The sequence below is a fragment of the Nerophis lumbriciformis genome, linkage group LG13 (assembly GCF_033978685.3).
Source record: "Nerophis lumbriciformis linkage group LG13, RoL_Nlum_v2.1, whole genome shotgun sequence".
Classification (NCBI taxonomy): Eukaryota; Metazoa; Chordata; class Actinopteri; order Syngnathiformes; family Syngnathidae; genus Nerophis; species Nerophis lumbriciformis.
The window spans coordinates 13,108,327-13,126,810 of NC_084560.2; the positions used below are offsets into that span (position 1 = coordinate 13,108,327).

The 18,484-nt window shown below is 40.7% G+C and overlaps 1 protein-coding gene across 2 annotated transcripts; it reads right to left on the minus strand.

The window, feature by feature from the left end:
- Positions 1–67: 67 nt before the first annotated feature.
- LOC133613838 (ATP synthase subunit beta, mitochondrial-like) lies at positions 68–15,251 on the minus strand. 2 transcript variants are annotated; one of them, XM_061971668.2, is made up of 11 exons: positions 15,034–15,251; positions 12,301–12,474; positions 12,036–12,210; positions 6,556–6,677; positions 6,294–6,478; positions 5,924–6,082; positions 1,723–1,872; positions 923–1,045; positions 577–789; positions 301–502; positions 68–215 (listed from the first exon to the last, which is right to left on the minus strand). In XM_061971668.2, the coding sequence occupies exons 1-11, from the start codon at positions 15,137–15,139 to the stop codon at positions 118–120; spliced, it is 1,707 nt and encodes a 568-aa protein (XP_061827652.1). In that variant the 5' UTR covers positions 15,140–15,251; the 3' UTR covers positions 68–117. The 2 variants fall into 2 exon arrangements, with proteins under 2 accessions (XP_061827652.1, XP_061827653.1); XM_061971669.2 differs by lacking the exon at positions 1,723–1,872 and having other exon boundaries at positions 15,034–15,248.
- Between the last annotated feature and the right edge of the window lie 3,233 nt (positions 15,252–18,484).

An 18,484-nucleotide genomic window follows, 5' to 3' on the forward strand; every position in this document is an offset into this window, starting at 1 on the left:
TTAAGTTTTTCCGGATCAGTATAAGAAAAAGACAACATACTTATTAGCAAGACACATCAAAAGTTCCTCAATAGAAATTATACTGTACAGTTTAGAGAACCTTCCATATGTCAGCATTTAAGAGTGTTCCTCTGCCAGTTTCTCAGCCTTTTGAACTACTTCTTCAATGGGACCCACCATATAGAAAGCCTGCTCGGGTAAGGCATCATATTCACCTGGACAAAAAGGAGGGAACAGAAGTTATACTTAAAAATGCTTAAGTTCCATGTCATTTTGAGAGTGTTGTGGTGAAGCACTAACCTCCTAGAATGCTCTGGAAGCCTTTGATTGTTTCCTTCAGAGGCACAAGCTTTCCCATGTGGCCAGTGAAGACTTCAGCCACCTGGAAAGGCTGGGACAGGAAACGCTGGATCTTACGAGCACGGGCTACAGTCAGCTTGTCTTCCTCAGACAGTTCATCCATACCCAGAATAGCAATGATGTCCTGCAAGGATTTGTAGTCCTGAAACAAAAATAGTTGAATCATTAAAACATGTTCTTACTGGCTATTAAAAGTTGACACATCACAAGTCTTGCCTGGAGGATCTTCTGTACACCTCGAGCAATGTCGTAGTGCTCAGACCCAACAATGTTGGGGTCCATGATGCGGGAGGTGGAATCAAGCGGGTCCACAGCCGGGTAGATGCCGAGCTCAGCAATGGCACGGGACAGCACGGTGGTGGCATCCAAGTGGGCAAAGGTTGTGGCAGGAGCGGGGTCGGTCAAGTCATCTGCAGGCACGTAGATGGCCTAAAACACATTTTAGTCAATGGACCCTTCTGCCCCAGTGCAGCTGGGAAAGGCTCCAGCACCACCGCGACCCGGAAAGGGACTAGCGGTAGAAAATGGATGTGACATCAAATGTCATCCAGTCACAACTTACTTGTACTGAAGTGATGGAACCCTTTTTGGTGGTTGTAATTCGTTCCTGCATTGTACCCATATCAGTGGCCAAGGTGGGCTGGTACCCCACAGCAGACGGGATACGACCCAACAGGGCAGACACCTGCAGGACAAAAATGATCTTATCAAATAAATATATGAATGTATTTTGGTGTAGTATAGCATGTACCAAACTTTAAAAGTGACATACAGTTGGCCAATGATAAGAGCTCTTTTAATATTATGGTTATATTGTGATAATGCATGACCTCGCAATGCAATCCTCGCCTCAAATAAACTATGTTTATTACAAGTACAATCACTGGAGAATGAGGAATAGCTTAACTTGATACACTACACATTGTAGGAAGATTTGCTAACTACTCAACAAAACCTTTTGAAGGAGGGCATATCAAATAGCGACAGTAAGGAAACCAAGTACAGTATCAGTATATAGTTGATTTTCCATTTATTTTTCCCAAAAAAATGTTTTTATTATTGTTTACAGGAGGTTGTTAAGGGCAAAAACCAAAATGACTTAATTTAGATCCAATAGTAAGAAATAATTTGAATATTTAATTGAAATTGTTACACCACCATCCTGTGTTTTCGCCTGATTATAACTGTGATCAAAAATGTAATCACTAAATGATGTTGAAACTTTGTGGTATCAGCCAATACTGGTCTTGTAAATACTTGGTATTGGATTGATACTTTACATTACCGGTAGTTTTAGGGGATACTAAAACTAATGTAAAGTATCCAGACAACAGAAACAAGAGACCAGAAAGGCTCCAGGACCAGATAGTGTGTCCCCCTCCTGCCTGAGAGTCTGCTGAGCAGCTGGCCCCCCATCTTCACGCAGAACTTCAACTCATCACTGGAGCTGTGCGAAGTGCCCGCTTGTTTCAAAGGCTTCACCATCATCCCAGGACCCAGTCCCAAAGAAACCTGCCATTACAAAACTCAATGATTAAAGACCTGTAGCCCTGACGTCTGTGGTCACTAAGTACTTTGAGAGACTGGTGCTATGTCACCTCGAAGACACCGCAAGCCCCCTGCTGGACCCCCTGCAGTGTGCTTATGGGGCAAACAGGTGGGTGGAGGATGCGGTCAACATGCATCACCTTGACTCCCCAGGGACCTACGCTAGGATCCTGTTCGTGGACTTCAGCTCTGCATTTAACACCATCATTCCAGATATCCTGCATCCCAACTTCAAGGCTGACAGGACAGCAGGTAAGGCTGGGGAGCATTACAGGTAAAAGCCAGTAAATTAGAATATTTTGAAAAACTTGATTTATTTCAGTAATTGCATTCAAAAGGTGTAACTTGTACATTATATTTATTCATTGCACACAGACTGATGCATTCAAATGTTTATTTAATTTAATTTTGATGATTTGAAGTGGCAACAAATGAAAATCCAAAATTCCGTGTGTCACAAAATTAGAATATTACTTAAGGCTAATACAAAAAAGGGATTTTTAGAAATGTTGGCCAACTGAAAAGTATGAAAATGAAAAATATGAGCATGTACAATACTCAATACTTGGTTGGAGCTCCTTTTGCCTCAATTACTGCGTTAATGCGGCGTGGCATGGAGTCGATGAGTTTCTGGCAATGCTCAGGTGTTATGAGAGCCCAGGTTGCTCTGATAGTGGCCTTCAACTCTTCTGCGTTTTTGGGTCTGGCATTCTGCATCTTCCTTTTCACAATACCCCACATATTTTCTATGGGGCTAAGGTCAGGGGAGTTGGCGGGCCAATTTAGAACAGAAATACCATGGTCCGTAAACCAGGCACGGGTAGATTTTGCGCTGTGTGCAGGCGCCAAGTCCTGTTGGAATTTGAAATCTCCATCTCCATAGAGCAGGTCAGCAGCAGGAAGCATGAAGTGCTCTAAAACTTGCTGGTAGACGGCTGCGTTGACCCTGGATCTCAGGAAACAGAGTGGACCGACACCAGCAGATGACATGGCACCCCAAACCATCACTGATGGTGGAAACTTTACACTAGACTTCAGGCAACGTGGATCCTGTGCCTCTCCTGTCTTCCTCCAGACTCTGGGACCTCGATTTCCAAAGGAAATGCAAAATTTGCATGGTTGGGTGATGGTTTGGGGTGCCATGTCATCTGCTGGTGTCGGTCCACTCTGTTTCCTGAGATCCAGGGTCAACGCAGCCGTCTACCAGCAAGTTTTAGAGCACTTCATGCTTCCTGCTGCTGACCTGCTCTATGGAGATGGAGATTTCAAGTTCCAACAGGACTTGGCGCCTGCACACAGCGCAAAATCTACCCGTGCCTGGTTTACGGACCATGGTATTTCTGTTCTAAATTGGCCCGCCAACTCCCCTGACCTTAGCCCCATAGAAAATCTGTGGGGTATTGTGAAAAGGAAGATGCAGAATGCCAGACCCAAAAACGCAGAACAGTTAAAGGCCACTATCAGAGCAACCTGGGCTCTCATAACACCTGAGCAGTGCCAGAAACTCATCGACTCCATGCCACGCCGCATTAACGCAGTAATTGAGGCAAAAGGAGCTCCAACCAAGTATTGAGTATTGTACATGCTCATATTTTTCATTTTCATACTTTTCAGTTGGCCAACATTTCTAAAAATCCCTTTTTTGTATTAGCCTTAAGTAATATTCTAATTTTGTGACACACGGAATTTTGGATTTTCATTTGTTGCCACTTCAAATCATCAAAATTAAATGAAATAAACATTTGAATGCATCAGTCTGTGTGCAATGAATAAATATAATGTACAAGTTACACCTTTTGAATGCAATTACTGAAATAAATCAAGTTTTTCAAAATATTCTAATTTACTGGCTTTTACCTGTACATCCAGTACTTTGACAATCAGCACTGGTGTTGCCCAGGAGTGTGTTCTCCCCACTGCTTGTATCCCTCTACAAGAATGAAACTGTGAAACTCTTGGAAGTTCGCAGGCGACACATCTTCATTGGTCTTATACAGGATGGCCACCAGTCTGCCTAAAGACGGGAGGTGGTAGAGTTGGGTCTCTGGTGCAGTCAGAACCATCTGGTGCTGAACCCGCTCAAGACTGTGGAGATGACAGTGGACTTCAGGAGAAACCCCCCGCTCACTATTCTGAACAGCACTCTTTCAGGTACCTGGGATTCACGATTCTCACGGGACCTGAAGTAGATCTCCCACATGGATGCACTTTCTGCTTCTGCTCAAGAAGGTCAACATGCCCCAGGAACTGCTGATCATATTCTACACATCCATCATTCAGAGTGTCCTGTGCACCTCCATCACTGTCTAGTTGGATCTTCAACCCAAGCACAGACTGCAGCAGACTAGCATTAGAACTGCAGAAAAGATAGGGGTTGCCCCCCCCCCCCCCCCCCTCCATCCCCCATCCAGGACTTCTAGCGGTCCAGGGTCAGGAAACGGGCAGGTAGCATCACTGCACACCCCTCACACCCTGGTCACGAACTGTTTAAACTCCTCCCCTCTGGCAGGCGTTACAAATCACTGTATGCCAAAACAACCCATCATAAACGTTTCTTCCCTCAGGCTAACAATCTGATGAACGCTGTGAAATAACTCCGGAACTAATCTGTCACTGTGAATGTACTAACTCATGTTCATGGCATCATCTTTTTGCTTTGCTCTATTCACCACTGCAATATTATTTATTACCTTTGCACATATTAGTTATTTAAGTACTTTTATTTAAGTCAAATTCCTTGTGTGTTACACATACTTGGCAAATAAAGCTGATTCTGACAAGTGTTTATTACATTTTAACATAAGTGTAGATATAAATTAGAGCTTTTAACAGTAAAATAGCAAATAGATTAATATTAGTTTTGAGAAAAAACAGAAATGACACAATATGTGTGAATGTGAGTGTGAATGTTGTCTGTCTATCTGTGTTGGCCCTGCGATGAGGTGGCGACTTGTCCAGGGTGTACCCCGCCTTCCGCCCGATTGCAGCTGAGATAGGCTCCAGCGCCCCCCGCGACCCCAAAGGGAATAAGCGGTAGAAAATGGATGGATGGATGTTACTGCATACGTCTGCAGCCAAATTAGAAATCCGTTTTGAAATAGTGGTAATTATTCTTCACAAGAAACACGTCAATAATGAATAAAGTAAAACATGTTTTGGACCAAAAATCACTTTACTGCTCACTAGTGTTCATATCTCACTTATTGTGTAGAAATATGGGGAAACATTTACAAATGTGCGCTTCATTTCACTAACAGTGCTACACTAAAGATCAATTAGAATAATACATAATGTTGAATATAGAGAACATACAAACCCTCTATTTATTAAATCACAAATATTGAAATTCAACGACTTTCAAACATCTAAAATCATGTACAAAGCAAACTATAACATTCTATCAAACAATTATTCTCAACAAAAGATGAGAAAGATAAACTTAGAGGAAAATCTAATTTAAAACATTTGTATGCACGTACAACACTTAAGACCCATAGCATATTAGTATGAGGAATTAAATTATGGAATGGATTAAGTAAAGACATTAAGATTATGATTACGTTTAAGAGACTCTTCAAACTACAAGTGTTCACAAAGTACAAAGGAGAACAATTATCATATATATATATATATATATATATATATATATATATATATATATATATATATATATATATATATATATATATTGAACCTTTAAAAAAAAAGACAATCATCATTTATTTATTTAATATTTGTTTACTTACCTATGGTATATTTCTTTATTCACTGTTCTGTTACAGAGAACAAAGAAATGGGATAAAAATGCCATGATATGAAAAGGGGTAGGATTAATTAAATACGCTCTGCTTCTTCGCTATAATGAAACAACTGGAAATATGTGCTGCATTACTTTGTATCGTATGCATGTTCCACATAAACTGAACTGAACATACCAAATAATACATTGTGATGAAGACAGCAATATATATTGATTTTAGGCCTTATCGCCCATCCTTAGTGTCATGTTTCATACCTCTGATCCAGCCTGGGTAAACCTGAAGATGTTGTCGATAAAAAGAAGCACATCCTGTCCCTCTTGATCGCGGAAATACTCGGCAACAGTCAAGCCGGTGAGAGCGACTCTAGCGCGAGCACCTGGAGGCTCGTTCATCTGACCGTACACCAGCGCCACCTGACAGTACACACATGATGCACGTTAGGCTGCCAAATCAACAGACAATGTGGCTTAGGGTTTATATAACAAAAACTAGCACAGAACTATGAGTCCAATGTATCCCAATAGTATACAATTGATAGCAAAGAAGTAGTGTTGATGCAGCCTTTGTATTGGATCCCAATACAAGTGCAGGTGTAGCTTAATACATGAGCTTTGAGGGAATTACCTTAGAAGTAGTGTCCTTCAGATTAATAACACCAGACTCAATCATTTCATGGTACAAGTCGTTGCCCTCACGGGTGCGCTCTCCCACTCCGGCAAACACGGAGTAGCCACCGTGAGCCTTGGCCACGTTGTTGATCAGCTCCATGATCAACACAGTCTTGCCCACACCTGCGCCTCCAAACAGACCTGGCAGAAAGCAACAATGATTAGGAGATGCTTGCTCCTAGAAGGCAATAGTCTTGGCAGTGAAATGAGCTACTGACCAATCTTTCCACCCTTGGCGTAGGGGGCGAGCAGATCTACAACTTTGATTCCGGTGACTAAGATCTCCTGCTCCACACTCATGTCTGTGAATTCAGGGGCTTCAGCATGGATAGGAGCAGTCCTGGAAGGCAGCACAAGGATTTTTTTTACTCAAGAACAACTGCAGTGATACCTCGGATTTCGTATGATTGCATTTTCGACACAAATTCTGCCAAAAGTTTGCCAGGTTTTTCATAAGCTGTCTCGGTTATTGTACGTTCAAACATTGCACGTAACAAACTATTCAGTATCATTCCACAAAATCGAGGGCCAAAGCACTGAATCCCAGAAGTTGTGACTCCCGTCTCGGTCAAGAATGGAAATGGCTCTTTTCGATTTCGGACTTTATAAACAGTTTCGGGCCTGGGATTCATTTAATTATCTCTATTATGTATATATGTACAGTACAGGCCAAACGTTTGGACACACCTTCTCATTCAATGAGTTGTCTTTATTTTAAGCTCATTGTCACATCAAAACTAGGAATGAACACATGTGGAGTTATGTACTTAACAAAAAAAAGGTGAAAACATGTTTTATATTCTAGTTTCTTCAAAATAGCCACCCTTTGCTCTGATTACTGCTTTGCACACTCTTGGCATTCTCTCCATGAGCTTCAAGCACACCTGTGAAGTGGAAACCATTTCAGGTGACTTCTTGAAGCTCATGGAAAGAATGCCAAGAGTGTGCAAAGCAGTAGCCAGAGCAAAAGGTGGCTATTTTGAAGAAACTAGAATATAAAACATGTTTTCACCTTTTTGTGTTAAAGGCCTACTGAAACCCACTACTACCGACCACGCAGTCTGATAGTTTATATATCAATGATGAAATCTTAACATTGCAACACATGCCAATACGGCTGGGTTAGCTTACTAAAGTACAATTTTAAATTTTGCGTGAAATATCCTTCTGAAAACGTCTCGGTATGATGATGCCTGCGTGCGCGTGACGTCACGGATTGTAGAGGACATTTTGGGACAGCATGGTGGCCAGCTATTAAGTCGTCTGTTTTCATCGCAAAATTCCACAGTATTCTGGACATCTGTGTTGGTGAATCTTTTGCAATTTGTTCAATGAACAATGGAGACAGAAAGAAGAAAGCTGTAGGTGGGAAGCGGTGTATTGCGGCAGGTGTTGTGCCGGATAACGCACCCCCGCCGTAGAATGCACCCCCTGACTGTTGTGCCGGATAACACAGCCGGTGTTTCATTATTTACATTCCCGGAAGATGACAGTCAAGCTTTACTATTGGCCTGTGGAGAACTCGGACAACAGAGACTCTTACCACGAGGACTTTGAGTTGGATGCGCAGACGCGGTACCGTGAGTACGCATGCAGCTGCGGCTTCCAAACATTTGATCGCTTGCCCGTACGTGCGTGCCGCTATGTGCATGTCACGTACGTAACTTTGGGGACTTTGGGGAAATATATGTGCTGTATGAACTTTGGGGAGGTGAACGGTACTTTGGGCTGTGGGATTGAGTGTGTTGTGCAGGTGTTTGAGTTGTATTGGCGGGATATATGGACGGGAGGGGGGAGGTGTTTGTTATGCGGGATTAATTTGTGGCATATTAAATATAAGCCTGGTTGTGTTGTGGCTAATAGAGTATATATATGTCTTGTGTTTATTTACTGTTTTAGTCATTCCCAGCTGAATATCAGGTCCCACCCGCCTCTCACAGCATCTTCCCTATCTGAATCGCTCCCACTGCCCTCTAGTCCTTCACTCTCACTTTCCTCATCCACGAATCTTTCATCCTCGCTCAAATTAATGGGGAAATCGTCACTTTCTTGGTCCGAATCGCTCTCGCTGCTGGTGGCCATGATTGTAAACAATGTGCAGACGTGAGGAGCTCCACAACCTGTGACGTCACGCGCATATCGTCTGCTACTTCCGGTACAGGCAAGGCTTTTTTATCAGCGACCAAAAGTTGCGAACTTTGTCGTCGATGTTCTATACTAAATCCTTTCAGCAAAAATATGGCAATATCGCGAAATGATCAAGTATGACACATAGAATGGACCTGCTATCCCAGTTTAAATAAGAAAATCGCATTTCAGTAGGCATTTAAGTACATAACTCCACATGTGTTCATTCATAATTTTGATGTGACAATCTAAAATGTAAATAGTCATGAAAATAAAGATTGAATGAGAAGGTGTGTCCAAACTTTTGGCCTGTACTACATGTATGTGTGTGCGTGTGTGCAGTTATTCATAAAAGGCACACATAACAATGAACACTTTTGTGTTTGTCTCCTTTCTTCGTGTTGAAGCAGCATCTACCAAAAAACAAAAGGACTGTGCTCCCTGCACTTTTTACGATTTGGCATTTAGGTGTTTAAGGGGTCCTATTATGCAAAACCAACTTTTCTTACATGTTGGTACCGTATTTTTCGGACTATAAGTCGCAGTTTTTTTCATAGTTTGGCCGGGGGTGCGACTTATACTCAGGAGCGACTTATGTGTGAAACTATTAACACATTATCGTAAAATATCAAATAATATTATTTAGCTCATTCACGTAAAAGACTAGACGTATAAGATTTCATGGGATTTAGCGAATAGGAGTGACAGATTGTTTGGTAAACGAATAGCATGTTCTATATGTTATAGTTATTTGAATGACTCTTACCATAATATGTTACGTTAACATACCAGGCACGTTCTCAGTTGGTTATTTATGCCTCATATAACGTACACTTATTCAGCCTGTTGTTCACTATTCTTTATTTATTTTAAATTGCCTTTCAAATGTCTATTCTTGGTGTTGGGTTTTATCAAATCAATTTCCCCCAAAAATGCGACTTATACTCCAGTACGACTTATATATGTTTTTTTCCTTCTTTATTATGCATTTTCGGCAGGTGCGACTTATACTCCGGTGCGACTTATACTCCGAAAAATACGGTACTTCTTTTTGTGTATTTGGCATTCCTATAAGTCTTGAAAATGTTAAAGTAAACAAAGAAGGCATGGCGAAGATATTTATAAAATAATCTTGCCTTCTTCCAAACTTCCGTCAAACAAACCGTTTGGAATTGGAGACTTTAGTGACATAATTTGCCTTCGTTACATCAGCAGATATCTCTATATATGGTAGAGGTTAACTTGAAGAGCTTTGCACGAGTTGCCATTTTTATTCAGTTGTAGTCAGTAAGTTCCTTCTTTTTCTCTATCCCCTTGTGAGGCATACTGTCTCATACATGCACGTACAAGCTAAAATTCTCCAATGTTGACATTTCTTAATACAAAGTAGCATAACTATCGGACTTGATATGGAAGCACTAAAAACCACAACATGGCTGACGAGGTGTAAACGCAGTTGAACGGGGCTTGGCCTGGAGGAGGATTTCGGCTCGTAAATAAGACGGCGCATTCTTAAAAGACAGTCAGAAAGTGGCTTGAAAATGGTTTGGGAAACAATATCTATGAAAAATTTGGACCTAAGCACTACCATTACATGTTATGTAGACCGCACGGATATGTTTTAAATGTAGAAAAACAAATCATAATATGACCCTTTTAGGCAAATAGGCTTTCAGATTGTCTCTGTGCTATTTCTATTGAATACAGCTGCAAAATAACCCACAATGGGGCTAAAGAATGTTTCAACTGCCAGCAATATGATTAAAAAAAAAAAAAAGGTGAAGAACACTATTGAATTAAAAAAATAATTGATAGCAAAGTGAAAAGGTGGCGTTCATGTAGCTCTGTCTTACCCCCCTTCATGTTAAATGTTCATCATTTGTATATATTTGGCATTGTTTTCACAATGTAAAATTAGAATTATCCTTTATAAAATGTGTTTTGTGTTAATACCGACGGATGTCTTATTATTTCTTACTGGAACCATTTAGTCAGTTTTCATACGAGTCGGTCTTCATTTTGGAAAGGATAACAAACGAAAACAGAAGTACCACTATTTCAGCAACCCTCGGCTCTTTAGCGCCGCCCTAGTGGCTCCCTGGAACTCTTTCAGAGATGTGTGAAAATGGAAATTTTTTGTTTTCATATATTTTCTGTAGGAGAACAAACATGACACAAACCTTCCTAATTGTTAGAAATCCCACAGTTTATGTTATACATGCTTCACTGATGAGAGGATTTGGCAAGCACCGTTTTGTCCTACTAATTTCAGCGATCCTTGAACTCAGCGTAGTTTGTTTACATGTACAACTTTCTCCGATACTCCCACAGAAAGACGTGTTTTATGCCACTCCTTCTTTGTCTCATTTTGTCCACTAAACGTTTTATGCTGTGCGTGAATGCACAAAGGTGAGCTTTGTTGATTTTATTGATTTGCTGGAGTGCTAATCAGGCATATTTGGCCAATCCATGACTGCAAGCTAATTGATGCTAACATGCTATTTAGCCTAGCTGTATGTACATATTGCATCATTATGCCTCATTTGTAGGTATAATTTAACTCAATTAATTTCCTTTACTTATATCCTCTGTGTATTTAATTTATATTTGTATGTCTCATGACACATTATCTGTATGTAACATTGGCTGCATGTTTGATAGTTGTTTGTGTGCCATGTTGTTCCAGACCACAGCAAACGTTACCCAGCTTGCAAAGATTGTAATAAATCTATTAGAAGAAGACAGCCTGCCGTTTCCTTAAACTTGGACACACACATCTATACCTTTGGCCATACTGAGCCAGTAATGTCTAGAAGTTATCTCATCCTGTGAGAAGCCTCCATTTTACTAATGATTTCCAATGTTGCAAAAATGTGTAGAATAAAAATTCAAATACAACATTTCTGTCAACGAAGATTTGCCTTTGATAGTAGGCTAATATAACTAATATAGACACTTACATCATGTGTTGCCTTCATTATAACGCTTATATAAGGCTTTTAAAGTCATTTTGATAGTAGGCTATTATAACTAATATAGCCACTTACATCATGTGTTGTCTTCATTATAACACTTATATAAGGCTTTTAAAGTCATTTTGATAGTAGGCTAATATAACTAATATAGACACGTACATCATGTGTTGCCCTCATTATAACACTTATATAAGACTTTTAAAGTCATTTTGATAGTAGGCTAATATAGACACGTACATCATGTGATGCCCTCATTATAACACTTATATAATACTTTTAACGTAATTTTGATAGTAGGCTAATATAACACTTATATAAGGCTTTTAATTTTTAGCGGCTCCAGACAGATTTTTATTTATTTTTTGGTCCAATATGACTCTTTCAAAGTTTTTGGGTTGCCGACCCCTGCACTACCCTAACAACAGTACAACGAGCACAAACTTACTTTGTCAAAAACGATAGTCAGATGGATATGAGTGTTTATTTAAAAAAATACTTTTGGTTGTCAGTTGCAGATGTGTAAACCTGCATCATGTGTTAGGTTTTTGCTGGAATTTCTACGCAAAACAAGTCAAATGTGACGAAGGAAAACTTACTCTTTGGTGCTAATTGGACCACGTTCATCAATGGGTTCTCCAATGACGTTCATGATCCTACCCAAAGTTTCCGGCCCTACAGGGATTCTGATTGGGGCCCCTGTGTCAAGAACCTTCTGCCCACGGACCAGACCCTCTGTGCCATCCATGGCGATTGTCCTAACAGTGTTTTCACCTACAGGAGCACACAACATGAAACGGTTAACTATTTGGGGATTTTATTTGAAGCATACTTCAAGTCATGTGCCACATTGGAACCACTGACCGAGATGTTGAGCCACCTCAAGAACCAGCCTGCTCTCACGGCCTGCCACCTCCAGGGCATTGAGGATGGGGGGAAGGCCTTCGTCAAACTGGACATCAACCACAGCACCAATTACAGCCACGATGTGACCATTGGCCAGAGCTGCCTGAGCAGCTGGGCTTGTATAGCCTCGCCCTAAAGAATAGACATAATTCCATCAATCAATCAATGTTTACTTACATAGCCCTAAATCACGAGTGTCTCAAAGGGCTGCACAAGCCACAAAGACATCCTGGGCTCAGATTCCACATCAGGGCAAGAAAAAACTCAACCCAATGCCATGACAATGACAAACCTTGGAGGGGACCACTGATGTGGGGTCCCCCGCCCCCTGGGCAACCAGTGCAATGGACGTGGAGTAGATCTAGCATAATAGTGTGAGAGTCCAGTCCATAGTGGATCTAACATAATAGTGTGAGAGTCCAGTCCATAGTGGATCTAACATAATATTGTGGGCAGCTCCAGTCCATAGTGGATCTAATTAATAGTGTGAGAGTCCAGTCGATAGTGTATCTAGTTAATAGTGTGAGAGTCCAGTCCACAGCGGATCTAACATAATAATGTGAGAGTCCAGTCCATAGTGGATCTAACATAATAGTGTGAGAGTCCAGTCCATAGTGGATCTAACATAATAGTGTGAGAGTCCAGTCCATAGTGGATCTAACATAATAGTGTGAGAGTCCAGTCCATAGTGGATCTAACATAATAGTGTGAGAGTCCAGTCCATAGTGGATCTAACATAATAGTGTGAGAGTCCAGTCCATAGTGGATCTAACATAATATTGTGAGAGTCCAGTCCATAGTGGATCTAATATAATAGTGTGAAGGTCCAGTCCATAGTGGATCTAACATAATAGTGTGAAGCTCCAGTCCATAGTGGATCTAATGAATAGTGTGAGAGTCCAGTCCATAGTGGATCTAGTTAATAGTGTGAGAGTCCAGTCCACAGTGGATCTAACATAATAATGTGAGAGTCCAGTCCATAGTGGATCTAACATAATAGTGTGAGAGTCCAGTCCATAGTGGATCTAACATAATAGTGTGAGAGTCCAGTCCATAGTGGATCTAACAAAATAGTGTGAAAGTCCAGTCCATAGTGGATCTAACATAATAGTGTGAGAGTCCCGTCCATAGTGGATCTAGTTAATAGTGTGAGAGTCCAGTCCACAGTGGATCTAACACAATAGTGTGAGAGTCCAGTCCATAGTGGATCTAGTTAATAGTGTGAGAGTCCAGTCCATAGTGGATCTAGTCAATAGTGTGAGAGTCCAGTCCATAGTGGATCTAGTTAATAGTGTGAGAGTCCAGTCCATAGTGGATCTAACATAATAGTGTGAGAGTCCAGCCCATAGTGGATCTAACATAATATTGTGAGAGTCCAGTCCATAGTGGATCTAACATAATTGTGTGAGAGTCCAGTCCATAGTGGATCTAACATAATATTGTGAGAGTCCAGTCCATAGTGGATCTAACATAATAGTGTGAGAGTCCAGTCCATAGTGGATCTAGTTAATAGTGTGAGAGTCCAGTCCATAGTGGATCTAACATAATAGTGTGAGAGTCCAGTCCATAGTGGATCTAACATAATATTGTGAGAGTCCAGTCCATAGTGGATCTAACATAATAGTGTGAGAGTCCAGTCCATAGTGGATCTAACATAATAGTGTGAGAGTCCAGTCCATAGTGGATCTAACATAATATTGTGACAGTCCAGTCCATACTGGATCTAACAGAATAGTGTGAGAGTCTAGTCCATAGTGGATCTTGTTAATAGTGTGATAGTCCAGTCCACAGTTGATCTAATATAATAGTGTGAGAGTCCAGTCCGTAGTGGACCTAACATAATTGTGAGAGTCCAGTCCATAGTGGATCTAACATAATAGTGTGACAGCCCAGTCCATAGTGGATCTAACACAATAGTGTGAGAGTCCAGTCCATAGTGGATCTAGTTAATAGTGTGAGAGTCCAGTCCATAGTGGATCTAGTTAATAGTGTGAGAGTCCATTCCATAGTGGCCAGTATGCAGCTGAGCCGCATCAAAGTAATCAAAGAGCCGCATGCGGCTCCGGAGCCGCGGGTTGCCGACCCCTAATAGTGTGAGAGTCCAGTCCATAGTGGATATAACATAATAGTGTGAGAGTCCAGTCCATAGTGGATCTAACATAATAGTGTGAGAGTCCAGTCCATAGTGGATCTAACATAATAGTGTGAGTCCAGTCCATAGTGGATCTAACATAATAGTGAGAGTCCAGTCCATAGTGGATCTAACATAATTCTACTTTTTAATTTTCTCCACAACATATAACTAATGCATGCTTATTGTACAAATTGTATAGGTTTGACCACCCGATGCTTTAAATCACACTTTCAATATTACAATAATATAAAAATGTGGTACTGAGCTGTTACTAATATTTTGTTTAGACTTTTTCACCAAATTGTAAATCACAGATTGTACAAGTTAGTGTATTCTTGCTACACTCAATATGAATGAGCAGCGTTTGACTTCTAAACGTCATTGTAGCAGACATGCCAAATAGCATCAAGAATAACAACAAAAACAATGACTAAATGTCGTCGTCACATATTCATCAAATAGATCCTTACAATTATGCCTTTGTTTCGAGCAAAATACAAGTAAGTTGAGGCCGAGTGCACACTTCAGAGAACAACACAGCATAATCATCAATTTACCCGGAGTAAGGTTCACATGTCGGCCGCCAAAAGTCTTCAATGAGTTGATAGCAGGCTTAAAAGCCTTTGGAGCGCTGGACAAGCAGCGTGCAGCTGCTCCGAGCATGGTTAAGGTGGCTGAAGGACAGTAAAGCCGCTAAAGGACAGCAGAAGGATATTAAGTGCACTGTCGTACACACTCATGGGTGCTGGCCACTGGGACACTACTGAGCATGCGCAGTCAAGCCGCTAAAGGACAGTGTATAAAGTACACACATCTGCGTCCTGGCCACTGGGACACTACTGAGCATGCGCAGTTTGTCCTGCACTCATAACCTCGATTTCGTCATTTCCGGAAGGAGACACTCGTGCCAATCAAATCCTCTTATGTAGTTTTTTTTGTTTGTTTTAGAAAATAAAAAGAGTTTAATAGCGTAAAAACCACAGATGAGCTTGTTACGTCATTTCTGATAGGTGCCCCTCCTGTCATTCAAATTCGTTTTGTGTGGGTCAAATTTATTTTTTTAAAGAGTTTATTTTTAAAATGTAAACTTCTTATCTTTTAAATCTTTTATTTAGAATCAAACAAATTATACAACTGCATTTTTTGGTGTTTTCAGAATCAGAATCAGAATCAGAATAGTTTTTTATTGCCATTGTTTGAGAACGGGTTCACAAACTAGCAATTTTCCTTGGTGCAACATAAAACACATATAACACAGAATATGGAAAAGTCCTACACAGTACTTTCAGTTCTATAGTTTTGTGAACATTGTGACATTAAATTCAACTCAAGTAAGCCATTAACGTCACACCTCACTAAGAATAATTTTAAATGTATATCTCGGCCATAGATCAGTGGTTTTCAAACTGGTTTCACCAACTAACACCCCAGAAAACACTTTTCTCTACCACAATAATGGCCAACATTCAAATTCAGTAGCATAGTGGGCCTAAGTATTCATTGAAAATAAGGCACAGGTTTTATTTATCAAGTATATTTCATATTTTGGGCCACAGTTTGAACTGCTACACTGGGTTTTAGTATAGGAAAATAAAACACGTACTTTAGTGATTATTTGACGCTCCACTAGATGGAGCCTTGAGAATAACTGCCCATCCATCCATCCAAGATTTTACATGTAAACAAACTGTTGCTTCACAGTCCACACTATGGTGAGTTCAAGAACCGCCGAAATGAGTAGGACAAAACAGTGTTCATCAAATAGTGTCATCAGTGAAGCATACACACAAACATATTAAGGTTAGTACATAGCTTATAGTAGCTATAGAAAAAAACATACTAAAACAATGTTTTATTACCCCATCTTTTTCCATTTTCAATCCTTTTTTAAAATGCTCCAGGGAGCCACTAGGGCGGCACTAAAGGTTTGCTGACCCCCGTCTTAGAGCAACAGGTTGGATTTTGCTAACACTATCATTTAGTGCAGCATTCTTTTGTGTCAGAAAGTCTCCTCCAATTACATCTTGCCTGCAGCTTTGCATTACAAAGCCACCTCACCTGTAGGCAGAGATCCTCTTGTATTCTCCACCTGCAGTGGAGCCTACACCACACCAACCACAGTGGGAGGAGAGCGCCGCAAGGTCATCAGACCGGCTTGCTAGATTAGATGAATGCCTAACCCGCCGCTGTCTAACTCAAGGCACATCTGGCCATCGCACTATTTAAAGTGCCTGTAAAATACAAACCCTGTTTCCATATGAGTTGGGAAATTGTGTTAGATGTAAATATAAACGGAATACATTGATTTGCAAATTCTTTTCAACCCATATTCAATTGAATGCACTACAAAGACAAGATATTTGATGTTCAAACTCATAAACTTTATTATTTTTTTACAAATAATAATGAACAACACGTGCCAAAGTAGTTGGGAAAGGGCATGTTCACCACTGTGTTGCATGGCCTTTCCTTTTAACAACACTCAGTAAACGTTTGGGAACTGAGGAGACACATTTTTTTAAGCTTCTCAGGTGGAATTATTTCCCATTCTTGCTTGATGTACAGCTTAAGTTGTTCAACAGTCCGGGGGTCTCCGTTGTGGTATTTTAGGCTTCATAATGCACCACACATTTTCAATGGGAGACAGGTCTGGACTACAGGCAGGCCAGTCTAGTACCCGCACTCTTTTACTATGAAGCCACGTTGATGTAACACGTGGCTTGGCATTGTTTTGCTGAAATAAGCAGGGGCGTCCATGGTAACGTTGTTTGGATGGCAACATATGTTGCTCCAAAACCTGTATGTACCTTTCAGCATTAATGGCGCCTTCACAGATGTGTAAGTTGCCCATGTCTTGGGCACCAATAAACCCCCATACCATCACAGATGCTGGCTTTTCAACTTTGCGCCTATAACAATCCGGATGGCTCTTTTCCTCTTTGGTCCGGAGGACACCACGTCCACAGTTTCCAAAAACAATTTGAAATGTGGACTCGTCAGACCACAGAACACTTTTCCACTTTGTATCAGTCCATCTTCGATGAGCTCAGGCCCAGCGAAGCCGACGGCGTTTCTGGGTGTTGTTGATAAACGGTTTTCGCCTTGCATAGGAGAGTTTTAACTTGCACTTACAGATGTAGCGACCAACTGTATAGTTACTGACAGTGGGTTTCTGAAGTGTTCCTGAGCCCATGTGGTGATATTCTTTACACACTGATGTCGCTTGTTGATGCAGTACAGCCTGAGGGATCAAAGGTCACGGGCTTAGCTGCTTACGTGCAGTGATTTCTCCAGATTCTCTGAACCCTTTGATGATATTACGGACCGTAGATGGTGAAATCCCTAAATTCTTTGCAATAGCTGGTTGAGAAAGGTTTTTCTTAAACTGTTCAACAATTTGCTCACACATTTGTTGACAAAGTGGTGACCCTCGCCCCTTCCTTGTGTGTGAATGACTGAGCATTTCATGGAATCTACTTTTATACCCAATCATGGCACCCAACTGTTCCCAAGTTGCCTGTTCACTGGTGGGATGTTCCAAATAAGTGTTTGATGAGCATTCCTCAACTTTATCAGTATTTATTGCCACCTTTCCCAACTTCTTTGTCACGTGTTGCTGACATCAAATTCTAAAGCTAAAAAAAGTTTATCAATTTGAACATCAAATATGTTGTCATATACAACTGAATATGGGTTGAAAATGAAAATCATTGTATTCCGTTTATATTTACATCTAACACAATTTCCCAACTCATATGGAAACAGGGTTTGTATGAAACGGACTTTATTCATCCGACAATAGGGAAATGATGCGGTTGTAGAGCAGATTGTACACACAGCAAAACACTACAACCTAATAAAAAAACAATAACAACGGAGTAATAACAATGAAAGTACTGCAAAAGTCACAAAAATGCCACCCTTTGTTGTGCACTCCCGAAAAGGTTGGAAGCAAAAAGTCAAAATGACATGCAAAAAAGAAGAGGAAAACATTAGAAAACACAAAGG

What these genes read in the sequence shown, in the direction of transcription:
- LOC133613838 (XM_061971668.2), bottom strand. Translation starts at nt 15,139, where the DNA reads ATGCTCGGAGCAGCTGCACGCTGCTTGTCCAGCGCTCCAAAGGCTTTT. An exon ending in CGCCAAGGGTGGAAAGATTG is followed by an intron (nt 6,479 to 6,555) that starts GTCAGTAGCTCA and finishes GCTTTCTGCCAG; the next exon opens with GTCTGTTTGGAGGCGCAGGT. An exon ending in GGAGGGGGACACACTATCTG is followed by an intron (nt 1,046 to 1,722) that starts GTCCTGGAGCCT and finishes TTTGTCCTGCAG; the next exon opens with GTGTCTGCCCTGTTGGGTCG.